This window comes from Vicia villosa, unplaced genomic scaffold, assembly GCF_029867415.1.
Source record: "Vicia villosa cultivar HV-30 ecotype Madison, WI unplaced genomic scaffold, Vvil1.0 ctg.001471F_1_1, whole genome shotgun sequence".
Lineage (NCBI taxonomy): Eukaryota > Viridiplantae > Streptophyta > Magnoliopsida > Fabales > Fabaceae > Vicia > Vicia villosa.
This window is the reverse complement of record NW_026705630.1, coordinates 50,653-76,050: the sequence shown is the minus strand read 5'-3', so window position 1 is coordinate 76,050 and position 25,398 is coordinate 50,653. Positions and strand designations below refer to the sequence as shown.

General features: G+C 36.2%; 3 protein-coding genes across 4 annotated transcripts; 2 read left to right on the top strand and 1 right to left on the bottom strand.

The window, feature by feature from the left end:
• The first annotated feature begins 11,857 nt into the window (after nucleotides 1-11,857).
• Nucleotides 11,858-13,909, top strand: LOC131635368 (uncharacterized). Its single transcript, XM_058905983.1, has 3 exons — nucleotides 11,858-12,236; nucleotides 12,470-12,548; nucleotides 12,661-13,909. Exons 1-3 carry the CDS (start codon nucleotides 11,985-11,987, stop codon nucleotides 12,753-12,755), a joined length of 426 nt encoding a protein of 141 aa, XP_058761966.1. The 5' UTR covers nucleotides 11,858-11,984; the 3' UTR covers nucleotides 12,756-13,909.
• A 2,376-nt stretch (nucleotides 13,910-16,285) lies between these two features.
• On the top strand, nucleotides 16,286-18,874 carry LOC131635374 (uncharacterized). Of its 2 annotated transcripts, none has more exons than XM_058905990.1 (5): nucleotides 16,286-16,647; nucleotides 16,881-16,959; nucleotides 17,072-17,159; nucleotides 17,278-17,392; nucleotides 18,625-18,874. In XM_058905990.1, exons 1-4 carry the CDS (start codon nucleotides 16,396-16,398, stop codon nucleotides 17,366-17,368), a joined length of 510 nt encoding a protein of 169 aa, XP_058761973.1. In that variant the 5' UTR covers nucleotides 16,286-16,395; the 3' UTR covers nucleotides 17,369-17,392; nucleotides 18,625-18,874. The 2 variants fall into 2 exon arrangements, with proteins under 2 accessions (XP_058761973.1, XP_058761974.1); XM_058905991.1 differs by lacking the exon at nucleotides 18,625-18,874 and adding an exon at nucleotides 17,576-18,050.
• Nucleotides 18,813-21,123, bottom strand: LOC131635373 (uncharacterized). The gene is made up of 4 exons (XM_058905988.1): nucleotides 20,958-21,123; nucleotides 20,676-20,851; nucleotides 19,316-19,514; nucleotides 18,813-19,231 (listed from the first exon to the last, which is right to left on the bottom strand). Exons 1-4 carry the CDS (start codon nucleotides 21,016-21,018, stop codon nucleotides 19,029-19,031), a joined length of 639 nt encoding a protein of 212 aa, XP_058761971.1. The 5' UTR covers nucleotides 21,019-21,123; the 3' UTR covers nucleotides 18,813-19,028.
• Between the last annotated feature and the right edge of the window lie 4,275 nt (nucleotides 21,124-25,398).

Here is a 25,398-nt window from a genome sequence, read left to right as displayed (position 1 = left end):
TACCAGTTCAGTCCTTCTATGGCTCCATTTGTAAAGAGAAAAGTAGGTCCCGAATGGTTCACCCGAGAATTCCCAGCAACTACTCCAGACCAACAAGCCGAATCTATGGTTATTTGGGAGGCTTTCCTCACTCCTAAACTGTTATACCATCAACTACGATCCCCCAAAAGTCATTGTTGTCTTCTTTGCTATCAACCAAATCTGGTATCGAGACAATTTGGATTGGTTCAGCTTAAACCAAAATGCATGTATGACAAGAGGAATCACATGTGTCTACACACTCTGCATTTAGCTGAAGATGAATATGAATCCAAAATCTCCAAATATGTTGGCATCACAACTCTCTCTCCCATCTCCTTCGAGCCTGCCTTCTACTCTACCATAGATTTTCATCAATGGTGGACAGATTATTATACTACACAAATCTTCGATGCTGAGAGCCTTACTCAAGAACTAACTGAAGCTTTTGCTGATGTGCAGGCGAACTTCCATAAAGGTACTTCGACTCATATTAAAGAAATCCAAGCCTTTCAAAAATTCTTTGAAACTATCTACAGGCCTGATGACCTTAGTCGGACCATTCGTGAAGCTGCGGTCACTTTACGTGAAAAGTTTTCTGCTAAACTGGATAAGTTAAAATTGCCCACGTATGTTCGACCTGAACTACGTTATGAAGTGGCTTTTAAGCTTAATCGAAGTTCTACGTAAGGATTCCACCAACTGTTTTGGTTTGAACAATCTTTTGAAGAAGGTGGATTTACTCCAAGTTTCTGACGAAGTATCCGAAGTGATTGTCTCGCTAAGTTCTCTTATGGATCAACTTCAAGCTGATAACCTCCGCAAGCGAGATGTTGATGAAAAACTCAATGCGAAAATGACTTCTCATAGTTCTTCGTGGAAGGCTGCTAATGTCGCAACAACCAGAGCTGGCACCCTTGAGCTTGAGCATGCAAAGCGTCAAGAGGAATATGAAACTTGTGAAACAAACATCAAATCCTGGGAGCAAAAAATTAAACGCCTCGAGGAGAAGATAAAAACTGCCAAGTCTCTCCAAGAGGAAATCAAACAATCCCATCAGAATGAGTTGAATGAAGTGGCGCAGTCGGGGATTCGACATCTCGAGACGGTACAGAAGTTAGTGCCAGAAATCGAGGAGCTGAAAATACAACAAGCACTAATCGAACGCCGTCTGACGTTGTGGGCCTCCCAATATTCCAAGATGAAGGATAATCTCCCTAAGGACTTTAATTAATTTTTCTAATCCTTGTAACATCTTTTGCGTTTCGTATTTTGTCTTATTTTTGTAACCAAACTAGCCAAGGAATGTATGCACAATTTACCTTTCAATTATCCATATACTATATTCTGCAAATGTCACAAAAAATAACATTTTAACAACTCTTAAATTGCTAAAATTTATTTTCCCACTACCATAATGACCTCGATAGTGTATCCACGTGACATGATTACTCTTCGCAGCCTCTTAAGCCTAGATTTGACGTTTCTACTCCACTAGCCGCAACCATCATTAAATGATGACATCACTTTTCCAAAACATCTACTTAAGACGTGCGTGTATCAGTTTCTAAAATGATTACACTCCAACTTCCAAGGCCAGAAACGGTGGACTCCCTATTTTCCCTCGGGGAAACCACTTTCGGTCCAATCAGAATTTAAAGAATAATCACTCTTTTATGGCCAACGTCCTCTATATAAGCCTTGGTGTTCTGCTCATTTCTTCATCCTCTTTCCATATTCCTATCAAAGTTTTCTCTCTTCTTCTTGTACCTCTTTGAATACAGAGTTTAAAGAATTTCCTTTTTGTACTCCCTTGCTTACAATGACACCTCTAACTTACAACACTATCAGGTCTTCTATCAAGAAAGAGTTCAAGCTTTCTGTAGAAGAGTTTGATGAGAACAATATCAATGTTGATGCACTATTTGCCAACCAACAACTGCAATTTTATCAGGGAATCCTGGAAGGGCCTGTTTATCCAAACATGCTGGCGGATTTCTGGATGTTTGCATCCCTCCGGATGGATCCAGAAGGAAGAACCACCATCGTGTCCCAAGTTCGAAGAGCCCCCATTACCATTTCTCCCTCGACCATCTCTGAATTGCTGAGATGCGAGAATTCCGGAGAAGTCTTTGTTGAGAACTCCTTCACCATGACCGCCTCTGCCGTTTTGAGGGCCCTCATGGCTAATGATCCTTTCAGTGCCAAAATTATCAGGATTTGGCATCAACTTCTAGTGGGCAACTTTTGCCCACGAAACGAGGATCAAGAAAGCATCATGGTGGAGGATCTGGAGTTCATACTCTGTGCTCTACGGGGAAGAAAAATCAACTTTCCATTGCTGATTTTCAAACAGGTTGCCAAAGCTATTGCTATTGCCTCCTCTCGTCAGGGCATAGCGACATGTCTTCCCTATGGAAGATTGTTATCCCATATGTTTGTCAAACAGGGGATAGTGAGGAGAATGCGCGCGGAAGGATCTTTAGATCTTTTTGAAGCGGAAAGTTTGCCCCTGTTGTCCTTGGAAGGTTTGGAGCAACGGATCAACTGAAGGGTGCATTGTTGGAGGCATTGTTGGAGGCGTTGTAGGCCTAGGTTTTTTTTGTCTATAATTTTAAATGCTTCTTTTGATGATACCTAATATGCCCCATTTTTGTACCTTTGGTTTGCAATGCAACCGCAACCTCCTTGACTGAATGTACTCTTGACCATTAATATTAATGAAATATATTTTGACATTGTTCTGTCTTCTTAGTTTATCTATTACATATCTTGCTTAGGTAAAAAGCCATTTTGGCACTTGCTTCACCATTTTGGCTAATGACGCACATTCTCAATGTCTACGTTTTTGCAATTTTTACTTCGTGCATGATTGGTTTGTATCTTTTTCAAATACTTCCCATTCACTCTTAAAATCCTGCGATCTTCTGCCAATTCTTCTATCTCATACGCATTATTCGAAAATACTCTTAAGATTCGAAAAGGTCCTTCCCAATGCGGAGACCATTTACCTAAAGCCTGATTCTTTCGATCTATAGGCAAAATAACTTTCCAAACTAAGTCATTATTGATAAATGTTTTACCTTTCACCTTTTTGTTGTAAGCTCTCGACACCTTTTCTTTTTGTCTTTTTATCATTTCCAACGCTCGAAGCCTGTCTTCGTCCAGATCAACTAATTCGTTCATCATCATTTCCCAATACACGTTTGGGGGAATTTCTGCTTGTCTCTGGATCCAGACTGATTGCAAGTATATCTCAACTGGGAGTACTGTATCGTGTCCGAACGTCAACTGGAAAGGTGTAGTATTAGTAGCTTCTTTCGGTGATGTTCGACAAGCCCAGAATGCCTGGTCCAAAGTTTTATGCCAATTTTTTGGTTTCTTCCCTACATGTTTCTTAATAAGACCAATTATCACTTTATTGGCTGCTTTGACCTGTCCATTTGCTTGAGCATAATAAGGTGTAGAAGTAAATAACTTGAACCCCATTTCTTTGGCGAATTCTTGCATCTTTCGACCGGTAAACACTGATCCCTGATCTGTGGTTATACTTTTTGGGATTCCGAATCTGTATAAAATGTGTCTTTGAATAAACTCAATCACAGCCTCCTGATCCACATTGGCTAGTGGTATCGCTTCGACCCATTTTGTGAAGTAGTCTATTCCTACTAAAATATATCTTTGACCTTTGGAAGATGTGGGACGAATTTCTCCAATTAAGTCTAATGCCCAACCTCTAAAAGGCCATGGTTTTATTATTGAACTTAATTCATTTGCAGACGCATGTTGAATACTTGTGTGCTCTTGACATTCCTGACATCCTTTTGCAAACTCTATGCAGTCTTTTAACATGGTAGGCCAATACATTCCATAGCGGAACAAAAGCCATTTCATTTTGTGCCCCGCTTGGTGAGCACCACATGCCCCACTGTGCACATTCGAAAGTGCCAAGTATGCTTCGGCTTCGCCTAGACACTTTAGTAAAACTCCCTCAGGGGTTTTCTTAAACAACTCATTTTCCATCAAGAAGTATGATAAGGCTCTATACTTCACCTTTCTATCTGTATCTGTCGAAGGATCTTTCAAGTAGTTTACAATTGGACTCCTCCAATCTGTATCTGCTAGGGAGTCTATATTTAGAACTTCAAATTCCTCTTCGTTAGCGAAGCCTAATTGTGAGTTCTCCAGATCACTTGGAGATAGCTTTGTGGCCATTTCTTTGCCTCTCACTTCGATCAGTTCTTCTAGTTTTTCCTTTGATACTCTGTATCCTGAGGCTAATTGTGCCAAATCATTTTCTTCTTGATTGTTCACCCTTGAGACGTGTTTTAACTCCACATACTCGAATTTTTTAAGCAGTCTATTTGCTATGACAAAATACATGATCAAATTCTCTTTGATACATTTGTATTCTTTCGTCAGTTGCTTAATCACTAGTTCTAAGTCTCCTTTAATTTCGACTCTGGTTGCCCCCAATTCCAACAAGGCTTCAAGTCCAGCGATCAGTGCTTCGTACTCAGCTTCGTTGTTGGAGCATAACGGGCCTTCAATTTTGTGTTTGAGTTTTGTTGGAATTCCATCAGGAGAAATTATGAGTATCCCAACGCTACTTCCTTCCTTATGTGTTGAACCATCGAAGTATAACTTCCAAGGCTTCAAATCTACGTATTGCTGCTGATTCTCAACCACTGCATGGTCAACAATGAAATCTGACACAATTTGTCCTTTCATTGCCTTAAGGGGTTGAAAGATTAGAGAGTACTCAGTAAGGGCCAAAGCCCATTTGCCAATTCGACTATGCAATATTGGTTTAGATAGCATATGTTTAATGACATCAAAATGAGATGAAACATAAACATCAACTGGCTTTATATAATACTTGAGTTTAATACAAGAGTAATATAAACAAAGGTAGAGTTTTTCTATTGCGCTATACCTAGTCTTTGCATCATTGAGTACTCTACTTAAGCAATAAATGGCTCTTTCGATGCCATTGTCATCTTCTTGAGCTAACATGCTACCTAGTCGCATGTGCTTCTTCCCATTTGGGGGAGACAATATTGGTGGATGCATCAAATATTGCTTAATTTTCTCAAAAGCTTCTTGATGCTCAGCATGCCATTCGAACCTTCCTTGCTTCAGTCGAAGTAAGGGGGAAAAAGCTTGCGTGTGTCCACTCAAATTAGAAATAAATCTTCTTAAGAAGTTTATCTTTCCCAATAAAGATTGTAGTTCTTTCTTCGTGGATGGAGGCTTTGTTTCCATAATAGCCTTTGTTTTATTCTGATTGATTTCTATTCCCTTTTTGTGGACTACGAAGCCCAGGAAATCTCCGGCCTGCACAAAGAAAGCACATTTGAGGGGATTCATCTTTAAGCCATGTTTCCTCATTCTTTCGAATGATTGGCTCAGATGGTCAAGATGACTGCAATCTGAAACAGATTTTATAACAATGTCATCTATGTACACTTGCATAAATGTTTCTATAAAATCATGGAATATGGAATTCATTTCTCTTTGATAAGTTGCTCCAGGGTTTTTCAGACCAAAAGGCATTACAACCCATTCGTAGGTGCCTATTGCCCCTGGACAACGGAAAGCTGTTTTGGACACATCTTCTTCTGCAATGAAGATTTGGTTGTACCGAGAATATCCATCCAACATACTTAGGTATTCGAAGCCTGCGGCTGAATCTACTAGCATTTCTGCCACAGGCATGGGATATTCATCTTTAGGGGTTGCTGCATTTAGATCGCGAAAATCTATACATACCCTCAATGAACCATTCTTTTTAATAACAGGTACAATATTAGCAATCCATTCAACATACCTCGTAGTTCTAATGAATTTGCAACGGAGAAGTCTTTCGACCTCTGTTTTGATTTTCGAGAGAACCTTTGGTGTGAACCTCCTAGGAGTCTGTTTGATGGGCTTCTTCCCTTCTTTTATAGGCAACTTCAGTTCGACCAAATCTCTTCCTAAACCAGGCATTTCATCGTAATCCCAGGCGAAACAATCCTTGTTTTCTTTCAGTAATGCAATAACCCTTGACTTCAAAGTTGGCCCTAACTTTGCACTGATGTATGTCACCCTCTTTTGATTTTTGTCTCCAAGATTTACTTCTTCGAGTGGGTCCTGAGCCAACATCTATATGTTTGACGCCATTGGATCTTTCTCGAATCCCAAAGGCTCTTCATCATATATTGCGTCCAGCCTTTGATGCATTTCTTCACCTGAAACCTTCACTCCTTGAACTGTGTCGTCAGGAAGTTGAGGGATAAAGTGTATCCCAGGGCCTAGTGCTTCTACCTCTTTCTGAATTTCTTCAACAGTCATATTTAATAGTTCGGCTTCGAGAGCCGCTTTTCTTTTGTTCTCGGCTATGTAAGCCGAAATCTTTTCGAAGAAGGATGACTCAGGCATAATTACCCTCTTCATCCCAGCCAGTTGGCCGTATTGGTGGTAGTTCCTCGACAGGTTCTGTGTCATCTGGACCATCCATTATTTCTCTGTTCCACTGAAATCCATTTGGGTGTAATGATAAATAGTATAAAGCATTCTTATTTGGGGAGTATATATCTTCCGCTGCATGGCATGGCCCTATGTTGGCCAAATTTCTATCGAAACTGGTCTTGTTGACTTGGTTGACTTCAGCCATGTAATAACTTTGATCTCCTTCAATGTTTTCCACTATACCATCTTCTCTCCAGATGGTTAGTCTCTGATGCATTATCGAAGGCACTGCAGCGACTCCATGGATCCATTCTCTTCCTAGCAAAAGATTGTAATTCGCCTTTGCTGGTATCACCATGAACATCGTTGGCCTTGTGACCGAACCCAAAGTTAAATTCACTTGGATGACTCCCAAAGTTTGCCCTATTTTTCCTTCGTAGTTAGACATGACCATGTTATGTGGCCTTATATCAGTGTCGAACATACCAATTCTTTTCAGCATGTACTGGGCATTAGATTCACTACTGCCCCCCCATCTACTAGGACTTTGTTAATGCCAACATTTTCAATCTTGGCTCTTATGTAAAGTGGTTTCAGATGGTTTCTCATGCCTTCGTCAGGCCTCTCGAAGAAGGCATTCTGCTCTTCGACAGCCCCGTTGCTTAGCACATAATAACACACAGGTCCGTGTCTTGCCATCTCTTCTGCATCAGCTTCCTCGCAATCTTCCGCTTCTGTTTCTTGGTTAAATTCGTAAGGAAGTACTGATACTACATTGCAATTAAAGTTTATAGATGACACTCCGTCTGAGTCGAAATCATTTGTCATTCTATCGTCCTCTTTCCAAGGACTGGAGTTCATCTTTTCTTCTTCTTTCTCATTTTCAGAACTGAATAGCTTGCGTTCCACCGGAGGTTTGCTTGATCGTGCCCCCTGCATTGGGACTTTGGTACTGCTAGACTCTCCAACCTCCTTTTCCTTGTATTCCTTCTGGGCCTTCTTCATCCTCTGGTGTCTTCTCCATTGGGATCTGGACATAGGATTCTTACCCTTGTAATTCTCCAGCCTGTACATCTCTCGATTCGAGGTCTAGAATTGCCTTCTATAGGCCATTGCAGTTCTTCCCCCTTGGTCCCAACTTCGCCACTTGTTGTTTCTTTCACCTGCTTGTGTCCATCTATCCATAGGTATGTTTGTAGGGAGTCTGAATGTTACTCTTCGAGCTTTATGATGAGGACTATCAGGCCTTTTTGATGGCATTCGATTGTCGAACACATACATGTTGGGACGGAGTCCTTGAGATTCCCTACCAGAAGTGAATAGCGTTCTTTCGAATGATTGTGCCATAAGGTTATCATAGACTGCCCCACACCTGGGACACATAACAATCTCTGTCCTTTCCTTGTGACACCTAACTAGGAAACCCACCAAGCTTTCTTCTGGCCTTGGATAAACCTTCAGCAATAGGTTTCCTCCTCTCCAAGGCTGTTCCATCCTTTCTCGTTGGGCCCTTTCGTAGTTAGCTTGGACCCTTCGATTCAGCATGATCGAACACCTTGAACACATTATCATCCGTCCAGCATTCTTCTCGTGACACTTCCAAAGATAATCTTTCAAACTTTCTCCTTTCTGAGGATACTTTATCACGTTGACATTCCCTTGTTCTCTCAACAAGCGCTTCTCTAACTCCTCTAGTTCAGATAGAGGTTGTCTAATATTCACCATGTTGACACCTGTTGGGGAAGCTTCAGAGATCTTTATCTGTTGGAGTTTCACCCTGAGGTCTTCAGTGGCCTCGCTAGTATTTTCCTTCAAATTCTCATTGCTTTTGGTTTCGACAGATTCTTCAACATCAGTATTGAAGGCTGCATCGTCATTTAGGCCCTCAGTAGCCTGCTTTCCAGATGAAATCACCTCCCATTCAGCAATATCAGTTTCAGACACATCTACCATGTTGACATCGAGTGGTTCAGCATAGTTAGTGTCAGCAACATTCAGGGGGTCAGCATCAACCTTCATGTGATTCTTTGTCTTATCAGCGAATTTCAAACGTCCATCCTTGATAGCATTCTGAAAAGAAAGCATTGTGAGGTTTTATGGCCTAAAAAACCATGATATTTACAAAAGCCTCGTTTTTTCTGTTGTTCTAATGGAGGAACTTTGGAATTAGGAGGCACTATCATCTGGCCATCTTTTACTAGTAAATCAAATATTTCGTCACATTTAGTGACGTCAAAAGTGTAAGTCTTCTTTGGAAATCTATCGCTTTTATCATTCTCGACTGGATTTTTTCCATTCGAAGGGGTGAGTAGTTTGCAAGAATAAGGTGGTGCCTCTTTTAATTCGGCTAGGTCTATTTCGACCTCTTCAACGTTGTATGAATCTTCGAAGGGTTCGCCCTCAGCGTCTTCGGCTTCAATATACGCTACCCTCTCCTTCTTGTAACTTTTATTTGCTCTGGCCTTTTCTGCTTTTAGTCGTTCGACTTGTCGAACCCTGTTTGCCAATTGGGCCATATCCCTTAAGTATTGGGTATCCAGTTTCTTTCTGATTGAATAGTCTAGACCGCCTGCAGCCATTTCGACTAATTCATGTTCTGGGACAACTGTGAAGCATCTTGACTTTAACAAACGGAACCTGTTTAAATAATCATCTATAGGTTCCGTGAACTTCCTCTTGATGCTAGCCAATTCCTTCAGACTTATCTTGGTTTGGCCCATGTAGAATTGTTCGTGGAACAATCTCTCCAAATGTGCCCATGCATCTATGGAATTTGGGGGTAAGGTAGTAAACCAAGTAAAAGCATTTTTTGTTAACGAACTAGGGAAATATTTAATTCTCAAATCCTCGTTGCCCGCTAAATCCCCGGCTTCTGTCAAATACCTGGCTATGTGTTCTACGGTCGATTCACTAGTGTCCCCTGAAAATTTCGTGAATTTAGGTACCTTGGTACCTCTTGGCAATTCCGTTTGCATAATATATTCTGCTATAGGGGATGTGTAGTTTGGACGTCGAAGTCCAGTATTAAGGCCATTATTGGCCATAATTCTCTCTATTATGGCAGTTAAATTATTCTCTGTTGCCATATTTTCTCTCCTAACCCTGTGGACTACTTCATCTGGATGTTCGTTCCTACCAACTACCCTTAATCTGGGACCCTCTTCGATGATCTCTTGTTGACCAAAGTCGGTCCTTCGACTTGGAATCTCCAGATCTATCACTTGGTTTCTTCCAACTGGTGGTGGTCTAGGTGGGGGAACTGCATCATCGGGTGTTGGTCTAGGCGGAAGAACCGCATCTTGAACAGGCTCCAATACCGGATCACCCTCTCGATAAGGGGGTTGGTTATTCCTTCGCCTAGTTTGTGGAACTCCCATAAAATCTGCCATTCGATTTATTTGTGATGATATTTTTTGGAAGGTTTCTACATTGTCCCTGTTAGTCCTGGTCATGTTTGCTACCAATGGGGTAAAGAGTGACCCTATTTCTTTGGCAAGAGCACCTAACATATCATGGTTACTTACGTCCATTTCTTGCCTAAACGCTGCTTGACTGTTGGTAGTTAAGAGAGGCATCTGGCTCGATGTGCCTGCATTTTCTGCACTTCGACCTACCGAACCCGTATTAGGCGAAAATGTCGTGGCATTTGGTGCAGTATATGTAGATCCTACCATATAAGAATACGGCATTCCATAAGGGTTTCCAGGCCTCCACCCATCGAATGCAAATGAGAATGGCCTTGGAGAATGTACTTGACTTGTCGAGAAATGAAGCATCTCGTTTGTGCCTGTGACCTGAGGCATGGTGGTCGAACCGGAAATTGGGATCGTTCCTGTTGGCCCTGATGTGTTTTCGGGCATGGCTTGGGAACTAACTGCAGCCGCAGATCCTCCCGAAACGGGTATTTCCTGTTCTTGTGATGTAGATGTCGAAACATGTGTAGTATTTGCTGCTACTGTTCCTGACCCTTGTGGGGGATCTTGATCTCCCCTTCCACTGGTCGAATTGACCATTTTCTTGTTGTACCTTTGTTTATGAATCGGTGGCGCGTTGTTGGTTAATTTACTGTTCCTAAGGTTCATACAAGGTCTTGATATATTCTAGACAAAATAAAGCAACAAATTAATGACAATCTGTTTGACACGGTCCCACCGGGTGTGCCAATTTGTTTACGGTGATTTCCGGTAAACAACCGCTAGTCTTCCAAACTATAAAAAAAATACTTTGGTTACTCGCAGGATCGACTAAATTGATCCTAGGACATAGTCAAAAAGCTTGTCTTTTGTGATAATTTGGTTCATATTCTGTCAGTTGTTTGGCTTCGAAAGAAGAAATAAATAAACGAAATGTAAAGACTGATAATTGCCTTGTTATACACGTAAATATAACTCAGGCGAAAGATGAAACAAATATAAACTTGCAGGAAACTTAAAGTACAGGAACGTAAATTGCAGAATGTAAATGCTTCGAAGTAAACTTAAACGAAAGATAAAAGTGCAAGACTGTAAATGACTAAAATATAAAGAAATATAAAAGAAACTGGAAAGATACTTGAATAAAGATGAATACAAATGTATTTAAATTGGTGGTGTCATACGTACATTTCTCAGCGAACTCGTTCTCTTAACACATGATACTTGAGTGATTTGTGAGTGATTTGTACAAAATGAACACACTAGATCCTGATATTAAGATCCTTATTTATACTAATTTCGACTCTAACGGTCCTACACTAGCGAAACGCCACATTGCTCACATGCATACGCGTCGAATCCCTGGGGCGTCATCTGTCCTTGTTCGGTTACACAGACTATTTCGAAATTCAAATCCTCCCGCCTGAATTCTCTTTCGATACGTGGCAACGTGATCAAAACCGAGAATGCTACGAAAACACGCCAAGCTTCAGTACCCTTCGTATTTCGTAAAAACGCTTAAGTCTTAAAGACAATTCACTTCGAACCAGCTCCAATTTCCATTATTTTTACTTCAACTTAAACAACATCCTCGAATCATGGCCATCAGGAGCCATTTTTATTCTCAGAAATGGTCATCAGAAACCATTCTTCTCCGAACTCTAACTCTTCAAAGAATATTCTCTCCAAACGAAATCTCCAGCTAACAGTGAGAGATATAAGGGGTGGAATCAGAATTTCTCAAATAATAATTTATAAAAAATTATTTAAACTCATTTTTATTTAAAGCTTTTTCAAAATGATTCTTTAGAAAAAATATTTAAACTCGTTTTTATTTAAAACGTTTTCAAAATAATTTTTTATAACCAAAAAGAAATAACATTATAAAAATTATTTTAATAAAAAAAAAAACTGAAGTGGTCAATCAAACTAACCATTTCGAATCTAATCTAATAAAAACTCAGATGTGATATTTTAACAATCAAACTCAAGTTCAACAACTACACCTTCCCTTACAACACAGACGACAAGTTCCAGACAAGAAAAAAAGTGGATAAGATAAAACCTTAACCACATCAACTGGTGCTTTACGAAATTACGATGTCTCTCACCACGGCAGCTCTCACGCTGCCGCGAATATCACCAGTCATATGTTCTGCGGCACATAATCGGCAGACAGCTACCGTGAAAACAACTGACCAAAAGCCACCACAAAACTTAGGTTTCCGCGGCGGCAAGAAAAAGGAATCGCCTTGGCATTGTGTAGAAGGCTGTGGAGCTTGCTGTAAGCTTCAAAAAGGTCCTTCTTATCCATCTCCCGAAGAGATTTTCACCAATACTTCAGATGTTGAGGTCACTTTTCACCCTTCTCTTTCAAATATTTCACAATAACAATTCAAAACATCCTTAATATACTCTGTAGCACCGACACCTCTGGAAAAAACATGTCTGTGTCCAAACCGTGAAAATTTTCAAATTATTACTGATGTCACAGATTTTCAGTGTCTGTGCTTCATGGTTAATATATTAAGTTTTGTTTCTTTAAATTGATATATCAACATTCTATAATGTGAATTGAATTTCAGCTCTACAATAGTTTAATAGGACCCGATGGATGGTGTATTCATTATGAAAAGAGTACTCGAAAATGTTCCATTTACTCTGGTATGTATGTAACCACACCATTTCTCTCAGTTTTGAATTTTATCATGTTTCAATATCCTTGTGGGAATGTTAGCTTTACAGTTTAATTTGTTCTTTTTGCGTTCTTGTTCAGATCGTCCATATTTCTGTCGTGCGGAGCCTGAGGTGTTTAAATCGTTATTCGGAGTTAAAGAGAAGAATTTCAACAAAGAGGCTTGCAGGTTATAGTGTGCTCAAACTAGGTGACTATAGTGTGCTCAAAGAAAAAAATGAACTCAAACTAACTCATAATGCCAATAAACTTTGATGTCATATTATATTGTTTCTAATGGATTGTTGAGCAGATTACTACATCGGAGCCCTATTTTGTATATACAAATTTATGAATCGGGATAGTTACATGTCAAACCAGAAAAATAATTTTTGATCTTTTCTTATAAGCAAAACATTACGGTTAACCCTATTCTGTACAAAAGGTATATATTGTTTACTATCATTATATCAACGAACTATCAAGACCTAGATCATCCTCAATGCCATCTCCATTTTCAAGTAATTTCAGAAGATGGTCAAGCAGAATCAGAACATGAAGTCAGAAGTAGAAGCACTGAAGTTCTTATGGTATCACGCTCAAGCTCTTCAAAGTCAGAATACAAGAAGATGCTCTGCACCAAGCTGTTGATTATGATATTCAAACATTATTATTCACAAACATGAGTCCAGAAGCAAGTACAAGATGACAGGCTATTAAGTCTAATCTCTGACTGACAAAAGGAACGTTAGAAGCTACAAAAGGCAAAGTCAGTAAAAGCAGCAAAAGCATGGCTCGAGGTAGTTGACAAAAGTGTGAAACATTAAATGCAAAGTTGTACTATTCACGCAAAGCATTAAATACAACCCAACGGTCATCTTCTCTCAAACGCCTACATATAGAAGTTCTGATCAGAAGCAGAAAAGTGAAATCTTGCGAAAAATACAAAAACGCTGTCAAATTCAAAGCTCACGAACTTCATCTTCAACCTCACAAACTCTTGTAATATTTAGTGAGTGTTAAGCTTAGAACTTAAGAGAAATATCACTGTTGTGATTATAGCTTTATAAGAAGCAATCTATACTCTTGTAAACATTATTTTACATTGATTGTAAAAGATTCCTAGAGTGATCAGTGTGATCAGTAGACTCTAGAAGACTTAGAAGTTTTCTAAGTGGTGATTTCCTAAAGTGATCAAGTTGTGATATGTATACTCTAGAAGACTTAGAAGTTTTCTAAGTGGATAACCATTGTAATCAGTTGGTTTAGTGGATTAAATCCTCAGTTGAGGTAAATCACTCTAAGGGGGTGGACTGGAGTAGTTTCGTTAATAACGAACCAGGATAAAAATCATTGTGTTCATTGTTTTTATCTTACAAGTTTTTAAAGTCACACTTATTCAAACCCCCCCTTTCTAAGTGTTTTTCTATCCTTCACCCTCTGCATCATCGCGAGGCCTCCGTGATGCAGTAGTAGATGGAGTACCCCTCTCAACTAGAACGGACGGAGAAGGCCCGTCAACTGGAATGGATGGGGACGGCCCGGTTGGAACGGGTGTAGCAGGAACATCAGGTGTATCAGGTACCTGTCCTAGAACGGTAGCTCCATGCGTCACCTATGATACTACACACATCCGTTCACATCGCACGCATGCCTGTGCAGTCCTCCCATGTATAACCCTATCAGGCAGTGTTTTAAAAACCGGACCGAACCGGACGGTCGGACTGGTCGAACCGGCCAGGTAACCGGTCTGGTTCAATAGCTGGATTGAGAATGTCATTGAACCGGTGTGAACCGGTCAAAACCGCTGAAACCGGGAAAACCGGCGGTTTAAATGCATTTTTAATTAATTTTTTTAGTTTTTTTAATTTTAAAAAATTAAAACAACATCGTTTTGACTATTTTAATTAAAAATTAAAATAAGAAATAAAATAAAAATAAATAAAAAATTGTTGCAGATGCGGTTGATTTTGTTGTTACCGATGATTTTGATATTGAAGAAGGAGATCCCTACATTGAAACAATTTTTCTTTTATTGAAATTAAATTTAGTAGATAATGGAATTATTTTGTTATAAATTATTCAATTAAATTATGTTGCGATTAAACTTTTGTTTGCAATTATATTTTATAATTATGTACTATTTTATTGTGTGTGATACTTATGTGTAAAATTTGAATTTAAATTATGAACTTGTGAATTTTTTTATAATATAATATTTTCAAAAAATTTAAGTGCTAGTTATATTTTGTAGAGACTGAATCATCCGGTTCGACCAATGACCCAGTGGTTCGACCAATAAACCAGTGACCCAGTACCCACACTGGTTTGATGTCCGGTCCGATTTTTAAAACACTGCTATCAGGATGGTCCACCATAATGTCTTTATTGTCATTTAATAAAATCGAGTAAGTTACTAGGTACTTATAAAGAAAAAGGAAGGAAAGCACAGAACCTTCCGTAGACATCTACGGAAGTGTCTTACATTTGAAAAAATGAGTTACTTCCGTAGGTGCATCTACGAAATGACCCAACGTTCCACTCTTCCGTAGATGCATATACGGAAGGTTCTGAAACCTTCAAAACGCAATAATGGCGTCTGGTCACTGTTGTAGAGGATTTAAAATCCCTTTTAATGGATTGATAGTCCATTTTGAACTTTAAACAGAACCTACACTATAACTAAACCTTATTTCTAACACTACTCAATCATTCCTACACCTAAAAATCGAATTCAATCTCTATTTTAAAAAACTCTAAAATAACTCGAAACGTCAAAAACTTACCGATTAAATGTAGTTTGGAACTTGTTGGAATGTACAAGTAGTTGACCTTGACGTTCCCGACCGAACTCGAGAGGAAGAAATGAACTTGTCTTGCTGTTCATTTTTTGAATTTGAGAGAAAGTGGGGTTTTGGAGAATGAGAAAGTGAAGAATGAGGGAGAAGAAGAGTCTGACGTGAATATAACATCAAATGCTTCCGTAGATGCATCTACGGAAACTTCTGTATGTACATCTACGGAATAAAACAACGTTAAACAAAAAAAAATGTGCTTCCAAAGACACATACAAAAACAGATGGACAATTTTGTCAAATCAGATCCGTGGGAGATGTAAGGGGTGGGATCAGAAATTCTCAAATAATAATTTATAAAAAATTATTTAAACTCATTTTTATTTAAAGCTTTTTCAAAATGATTCTTTAGAAAAAATATTTAAACTCGTTTTTATTTAAAACGTTTTCAAAATAATTCTAAAAGAAATAACATTATAAAAATTATTTTAATAAAAAAAACTGAAGTGGTCAATCAAACTAACCATTTCGAATCTAATCTAAGACTATGTACAATAGGGGTGTTGAAATTTTTTTGCAATGGTATGTTTAATAGCTTGTTTAATATGATGTGGATTACTTTGTGTTGAAAGAATTCAACATGTTGAATGAATGAGAGTGGGGGCCACATACAATATTTTGCAAAATCCTATTGGTTGTTGTGACTATTTGAATTTTTAGTGTGTTGTGAATGGTGGTAAAGTAGGGTGTTGAATTTTATTAAACAAAACTATTGTAGTGAGTAAAAGTTGAATGTGTGTTGAATTATTAGGTGGAAGAGAGAGAAGATGATGTGGAGTATAAAAAGTGAAAAAGTAGGGTGTTGGATTTGGAAACCATTGTAAATAGTCTAATAAAAACTCAGATGTGATATTTTAACAATCAAACTCAAGTTCAACAACTACACCTTCCCTTACAACACAGACGACAAGTTCCAGACAAGAAAAAAAAAGTGGATAAGATAAAACCTTAACCACATCAACTGGTGCTTTACGAAATTACGATGTCTCTCACCACGGCAGCTCTCACGCTGCCGCGAATATCACCAGTCATATGTTCGGCGGCACATAATCGGCAGACAGCTACCGTGAAAACAACTGACCAAAAGCCACCACAAAACTTAGGTTTCCGCGGCGGCAAGAAAAAGGAATCGCCATGGCATTGTGTAGAAGGCTGTGGAGCTTGCTGTAAGCTTCAAAAAGGTCCTTCTTATCCATCTCCCGAAGAGATTTTCACCAATACTTCAGATGTTGAGGTCACTTTTCACCCTTCTCTTTCAAATATTTCACAATAACAATTCAAAACATCCTTAATATACTCTGTAGCACCGACACCTCTGGAAAAAACATGTCTGTGTCCAAACCGTGAAAATTTTCAAATTATTACTGATGTCACAGATTTTCAGTGTCTGTGCTTCATGGTTAATATATTAAGTTTTGTTTCTTTAAATTGAGATATCAACATTCTATAATGTGAATTGAATTTCAGCTCTACAATAGTTTAATAGGACCCGATGGATGGTGTATTCATTATGAAAAGAGTACTCGAAAATGTTCCATTTACTCTGGTATGTATGTAACCACACCATTTCTCTCAGTTTTGAATTTTATCATGTTTCAATATCCTTGTGGGAATGTTAGCTTTACAGTTTAATTTGTTCTTTTTGCGTTCTTGTTCAGATCGTCCATATTTCTGTCGTGCGGAGCCTGAGGTGTTTAAATCGTTATTCGGAGTTAAAGAGAAGAATTTCAACAAAGAGGCTTGCAGGTTCACATTTCTCAATTTATGATGTTTTTGGATCACTTTTTTGAGAAATTTTATTCATCTGAAAGAGATTACTCAAGATCCGTCTTTCTTATCCAACCCTGTTTTTTTATCCTTGTAGTTCCTGCAGAGACTCAATTAAGGCCGTTTATGGTTCCAATTCAAAGGAGCTTCTTAGTTTTGACAAATCAATCAAGAGTTCTTCTAGTTAGAGTTTGGATTCTCAATTGCTCAAGGTCATTTTTCGTGTCTTTACCTTTGTTAATCATGCATGTTGTTGGTTAGAGTTTTCTTGTTTATAAGTTGTTAAAGTATATGAGTTCTAGAGCTGACTATTAGGGACTACTGTACACTGAATAAACCATTTGATGATGAAAATGACTTTCTACAATAGAAGCCATTCCTTGAAACTCTTTCAGATACCAATATCTTGATGGAATGTGGGACTGGTTTACATGTAGTACTTAATGGAACGGATTATCCACACAATGTATGTGTTAAAGCCTTGCGAGCACCGTATAAATTCTCTACTGTTATTGAAGCACAACTATGTTGCCCGTGGTGTTATTTGATCAAGAAACAACAACTTCCATTCTAGAATTGTATATGACGGTTCTTCCTTTTAGCTATCGCGATTGTGGTGTGGTGTGGCGTGCCTGGCTTTTTTCTTCTCTATCACAATACAAAATTTTGATCACTTGGAAATATAAGCTTAGATGAAAAATTGTTCATAAAATATAAATGTGACTTGATTTGAATGGGCTAGTTTTCATTATTCTATTGTGTATAGAATAAGCTCTGCCCTATGTTTGATAGATCGTGAATGATATGTTTCTTCAAATAGTTAAGATAGATTCAGAGTACATAAATTGTTATGATTCAAAATCTCATTACAATATAGCAAGATATCTATTAGTTCGGTTTTAACTCATGCTGCAATAGTAAATATAACGTAAAAAGTAACATGCAAGCTTATGTTTTATCAATTGTTTCTTCTCAAACCCTTTGGTTTTATGTTTGTGTAATGCTAAACATAAGAGTTTTGCACTAATCCGAGATCCACATGACACAACCTGCTGTATGAAATACATTTCTCTCTCTTTTTTTTGTTGAATCAAACCCCAAATGCATAGTGTTCCAAAGTAACTTCAAAAAATTGGAAATGGAGAAGACTAAACATAACCAAATTCATCCAAATAAAAACTGTGATGTAGATGGAAAACCAACATAGTAACATCAATAGAAATGACCCAAAATTCACCCAAATCAACGTTCAGGGTGTCTCGGATTCAGCCAGTTTCATCTCTAAAGATATATCATTGCACAGTGCCTTCTATGTTCGTTGAAGCCTTTTTTCTCTCCGCTTTCAAAGACAATTAGGCACAAGTGACAAAGATTATTAAGCTTATGTCTCATGCATTCTAATGAAAAATTAATGTTAACATCTCTTATATTATTATGATTGCAGAAGTACTGCTGCCTTCTTTTGAGTAGCAACATGGGCCAGGGTATAAGCACGAGTAGCAGGAAAACATGAACTCAAACTAGGTGACTATAGTGTGCTCAAAGGAAAACATGAACTCAAACTAGGTGACTATAGTGTGCTCAAAGGAAAACATGAACTCAAACTCGGTGACTATAGTATGCTCAAACTCATAATGCCAATAAACTTGATGTCATATTCTATTGTTTCTATTAGATTGTTGAGCAGATTACCACATCGGAGCCCTATTTTGTATATACAAATTTATGAATCGGGATAGTTACATGTCAAACCAGAAATATAATTTTTGATCTTTTCTTATAAGCAAAACATTACGGTTAACCCTATTCTGTACAAAAGGTATATATTGTTTACTATCATTATATCAACTAACTATCAAGACCTAGATCATCCTCAATGCCATCTCCATTTTCAAGTAATTTCAGAAACCGAGCCTGGTTTTCTTCCTTTCTTTTCTTCCGACAGAACTTGTATAAACCCATCACTCCAAGAATCAGTAAGATTGAGGCCAGAGCACCAAGAAAAACCAGAATTGCTATATGCTTTCCGCGCATACCAGAAGAGTTAGAAACTGCAGAGCACGATTACAATTTGTTTTGTTAACTAATTCAATGACATCAACAACTAGCTAGTATGATGGTGGATAGATACTCACCACGAACAAGAGATAAACAATCCGGGCACAAAAAAGTCGCATTGAACTGCTTTTCTTTGAACCTGACATACTCACCATGGGGTGCAATAAATTCAGAAGGACAAAATTCCCATTCATCATAAACATCACCAGAAGTAATGCTGTCTTCCTCATAGAGTCCACACCACTTGCATTTTATACTCGAAAAGTTACTTAGAACCTGGAAACACATATCAAAATATCAGTAGTTGCTTCAAATACTATCACATACATTATGCAACCCAAACATGAAGATTGAATGACAGGTTCCTAAGCAAATTACTCAAATGGCTGCTTATAGCAGTATACATATCACTTTCACTTATTATGCGAATGATACACTTACACCTTGTTTGGATATAAATTTTATTAAGAGCTTATTATACAAGTGCTTAGGTATAAGTTATTTCTCTAACAAATTTACAATATATAAAGTGCTTAGGTATAAGTTATTTCTCTAACAAATTTACAATATATAAAGTGCTTAGGTATAAGTGGTTTTCATAACCTAAGAATTCTTTTTTTTTTTTTAAACAATTTCAGTAAATTTTATAAATTGTTTTTGTAAGCTCTTACAACAGTTTGGATTATCTGAATAAGTCAATCCAAAGAGGTTTGAGTATGTAAAACCAAATTTTCACCATCATACTAGATTTAAATTGTCATACGAGCTTATAAGCTATAAGTTTAAAAATGTTTTTTATCAAACACTGTTTAAGATTATGTTTGACATAATATATTTTTGAGCATATAATTTATAAGCTCATATGACGATAGACCTATTTGATAACAGTTTTTTCATCACGAATTTATAGTTTATTTTTCATACGCTATTTCAAATAGTGTTTTAACTTATACATTATAGCTTATCATGTTTTTTCTTCTACTTTTACTCTAATTATTATAACTAAAACACACTTTTATCCCTTATAATTATAAGTATTTTACTTATACTTGTACATTTTAGTAGTATTAATTAAGAAGTGTTCTTTTAAGACACTTTATATTTATCATTTAATTGAATCACTAATTTTATTAAACAGTTTAATTAGTTTATCAACCATACATTATAAACTATTAATTATAAATTCAAAACAATTATTCATAAGACATCAATCATAAAATATAAATTATCTATAGATCGCAATTATCACCAAACCCTAAAACATGTGTATTACTTGATTGATTAACCTGGAATAAACTAGCTTGCAATGAACATAAAAATCAACTTCATTTTAATTTAGCGGGAGTATTTTCCCTGAGTTTCTAAAACTTTGGGTTCTTGTGCATCATTGATATTTTGACCATTCATGAAAACGAAAAAGTAAAAGAAGAACCTAACCTGCCAAGATTGTTGACCATTGAAAGCATAAACGAAATGAGGTCTCTTAACATCTTCAAACACCTTCTTGTTCTCCCCTTTACAAAGAAAATAAACGGTTGAAGTCGTTTTCAGCCACTCGCGGTTATCGAAGATCTCGATTGAACTCAGTGACACAACCGCACATAACATCAACCCTATACAATACAAAATCAACATTCACATATCTTGCATTTTTTCTATTGCACAATCGAACGAAAAAGAAAAGAGAATAAGTTAGTTATTAGTTAGTTAGTTAGTTACCTGGAAAATAGGCGAAGAATACGAAAAGTGCGAAGGAAATTCTGGAATTGAACAACAACATGGTGAAATGGAAATTGAAAATGATGAAAAGGGGAGAAGATGATGAATTCTGTTATTTGGTTTGGGGAAGAGTGAAGGAGAAGTCTAGTCTACGCGACGTGGGCATTACGCACCTGCTTACTAATTTATTTTGGCGCCAACTAATTCCATTCACATCAACTATAATCACGACTCGGTCAATTTTTATCATTTGTTTTTATTATTATTGTGGTCCATTTTCTGGTCAACTTTTATAAACTTGTTTATGCTTTCTTTTTTGACAACAATAATGTCACTACCAAATACTAGTAATTAATACAATACTTCTATTTTGACACTTATGTAATACACTGTTAACACATTTTCTTTTATTTTTTTATTGACTTTTTCATATCTTTTTCTATCTCTTTGATTAATCAAGTATAAAAACTCATTAGTCCAATTGATATTTTGGTTAATATATGTCATGATATCAAAAAGTAATCTTACATTTTATAATTAAGTGTAAAATATTCGTTAATACATGTTACGTTTAGGAATCAGAAATGAGAAGGGTGATGGTGGAGATCATAGTCTCTGATCCTATTTATTCTTCCACTGCTTCTGTTTTTGCCAAATCAGGTGGTCTTTACGGTGTTTCTACAGAAGTTGGCTTGTTTTCTGACTGTGGAACTATGATTCTCTTTGAAGAGGAAATAATATGCGACAAGTATGGCACTTGTGTCATTCCTTTTAATGAATGTGCATTCTTCAGCATGGGTCTTTGTCTTTTTTTCACTGTTTCTATGATAGTGGTTCTGAAACATTTGGTCATGGCTCCTTCACAATTCCACCCTTCATGTTTGGCATATATGAGATTATACTAGTACTGGTGTGAGCATGTGAATGAAAAACCTTGTGTGTTTCTCTTCCTTCACCTCTTCAAATGTCTTCGTGACTCGACATCCCAGACAACAGATAAGAGATTACTCTGTCTCAAACCAATTAATGGTTTTGAACCTCTTACGGAGCTCTCGCCCTTTGAAAATCAGTTCTTTCTCGTGACCCCGTCAACCCTAAAGCTCATGTTACATACAATTTGTGGTATTGGTCATGGAGTAGAAGGAAAATGTATTGGCCTGTTTTCTAACTATTGGACTAAGGACTATTTTCTACTAGGAAATAATTTTTTTTCTATATAGCGAGAAAGACCTCTATGAAAAGGCTCACTATCAAAAATGTCAGTTAGGAATAATGTCGATTTAGAGAACTTGTTAACTTCATCAAATTTTCTCAGTCGTATTGCTCATAATTTGTTGGTGGGATGCATAACCTATTCATCTGGATGAGAACTACACTTACTTAGCTAGACTTTTTGGTCCCTCTTTGGAAGAAGAATCAAGTAAACTGGCTAGGTATACCCGGCGCGCTTCGACTGCTATGGCCCTTTGTGTTTCCGGTCACTACAAGGCTTTTTGGTCCGACTACATCGCATTGAGAAGCAACGAATGGAAGACCGCATCCGTGACCCGAAGCTTCAGCATGATAAGTACCTGCATGAGGCAAAAGAAGTTTTTACCTCTCTTTTCGAAATGAAGAATGTTTTGCTTCCCTTGAAGCTCTCTGGTTCTTTTTCTAACTAGGTGGCTCAGTTGGTGAGGATCGTGGCAATGAAAGACCATGATATGTCTGTTGTTAGAAGTAGTGTGCAGTCTTCTCAGGAGGAATTAGATCTCGTGCAATCTCAAATTCATTTCTTGACCTAGCAACCACATGACTGTACGAGTCTCACTCTTGAGGCAGTTTCGTAGTCGTTTAAAAATGTTAGGGGTTAAGTAGAGTATATTCATCATCCTTTGATACTTTCCAGAGAGCAAATTAGGTCAGATCAAACTGTCGTGGGTAGGAAGATCATTTCCATGTGGAATTAGATCTTTGGGACCATTATATATATGTATATATATATATATATATATATATATATATATATATATATATATATATATTGTCATACCCTAAAATTTGTCCTCATATATTTGCGAATGTAATTTTTCCTAATAAGTGACATGGTCCAGTTGGCAAGACTGCAAGATTTGCGAGTACAAGGTCTTGGGTTCGAATCTCGCTTTCCGTATTTTTTATAGTTAATTTGTTTCCAACTTTATTTCTTTTATTTCATTTGGCATTTTATTTGAAAAAAATATCATAAAAAAAATATTTTTTTATCATTTTAATTGTTAATTTTCGTATTTATTATTTAAGCATTTTTAAAAAATATTAATTTTTCAATTTTTCCATTTTTGTCATAAAAAATATCAAAAAAAAAATCATAAAATAAAATTTTGAAGATTTTGTTCTCCTTTTCTCTTTTAGATGGTAATCTCTATTTCAGGAGAGAATCTATATAATTGGTTAAAATAATCATAAATTTAAATCAAATGATATTTGATTTTGAATTTTAATTATTCTAATTGATTATTGATTTTATTCCCTTTTAATCATTCTAACCTATTTTTCTACTATCTATTCATTAATAATAGATTGACTAAATTGCCTAAATTACCCTTTCACCAAAATTTATTTGCACTAATAAAAGGTCATTTTTGTAACTAACAAATTAAGTATTCACTCTTTCAACTTTATTGAATGGATGCCCCAAGTGTTAGCTTTTCATTGGTCCGAATTAAATAACATTTTCCCTACAACTTTATTGCATGAATGATGACATCACATGTAAGTCATGGATGATGGAAGTCATATTTAAATTTCTTTTACATTTCATTTTCCCACACTTTCTTACTTTCATTTTAATTTTTCTTAATTTATTTATTATCACAAAAAATATTAATAATCTATTTTTAAATTTTAATCTTACTAAAAATTTCAAATTTCTTTCGCATTTCATTTTTCCATACTTTCATTTTAATTTTTCAACATTTATCTATTATCGCAAAAAATATTAATAATCGATCATTTAATTATTAATCCCAAAAATATTTAATTATTTCACGGGCCATTATCAACTCAATATTTAATTTTTTTTAATCGATCATTACGCATTTTCTCTATCTTAATTAAAATTTCAAATTTCTCTCACATTTTTTTCACACTTTCTTACTTTCATTTTAATTTTTTTCTCTATTTATTTATTTATTATCTCACAGGTCACTATCAACATAATGTCTATTTTATTTTAATCAATCATTGTCTTTATTTGAGAGATAATATCTTTATTTTTTTTCTCCATCTCACGATTTTTTATTATTATTTAATACAATTAAATTTCCATGATTATTGTTTATTTTACATTTGTTTTTAAATATATTTTATATCGCATGAAATTATTTTTTTATTTCACGGGTCATTATCAACATAGTAGCTATTTTATTTTAATCAACAATTACTATTAATTGAGAGATAATTTTTATTTTTAAATGTTAATATTTCATTTTTATTATCTCCATCTTATAGTATTTTTTTATATGATTATTTAATATAATTAAATTTATATGATCATTTTTCATTTATAATTAAACCATAGTGGAGTATATCATTTTCTTTTAATTGTTGTTGGACCGTCAATTATTAAATTATCTGACCCAATTTTGCTATTGTGTTCTTAACCTATCTTAAATATTTTTTTGTGGATCATTGTTTTATATATAATTATATTATTGTTAAATTTACAATTAAGTAAATTATTTCATATTTTTTATTTATATTTAAAATTTTACATTTGCATTTGTTAAAATTTTATTTTTTCTCCAACTCACATGTCCTTTTTTATATGGTTCTTTATTACACACAAAATTAGCACATGAATAAGATAATAATGTTTAATCTTAAGGGCCAATTTCAATACAATGCCTATTTTATTTTAAACAATAATAACTTTTATTTGAAAACTAAAGTATTTATTTTCAAATTTCAAAACAATTCCTATGTATATTAGGTTTTCAAAGAATTGGGAGTATAACAGAGCAATCAATAAAACTCTAACTCTATTCAAATAAAATAATTCATTTTAATTATGCATATTGCTTATAATTCCTTTTATTTATATTATTCATATCATTACAAAATTACTACACTAGGAAAAAATCACCCGTGCGGAAGCACGGGTCTCTGACTAGTTTCTCTTATATAAACTAACAACAAAGAAACCAAAAGGGGAGGCTGGGGCGGAAAAAAAAATCTGCAGGGGCTGGCCTCCAAAAACATTAACCGAATACCAAAAAAAAACCAAGAAAAAGGTAAAATCGTTTTGGGAATTAAAGGTCGATTCAGGGCGTTTTGAGTATTCCAATCAATCCCTGGGTGTTTTCTGGAGCTATCCCATTCATCATCCACGATCCAAGCATTCAGAATCATGGTTCAATGGCTCACGGTTTAGGTGTTTTTTTTTCAATTTCGTTTTCGTTGA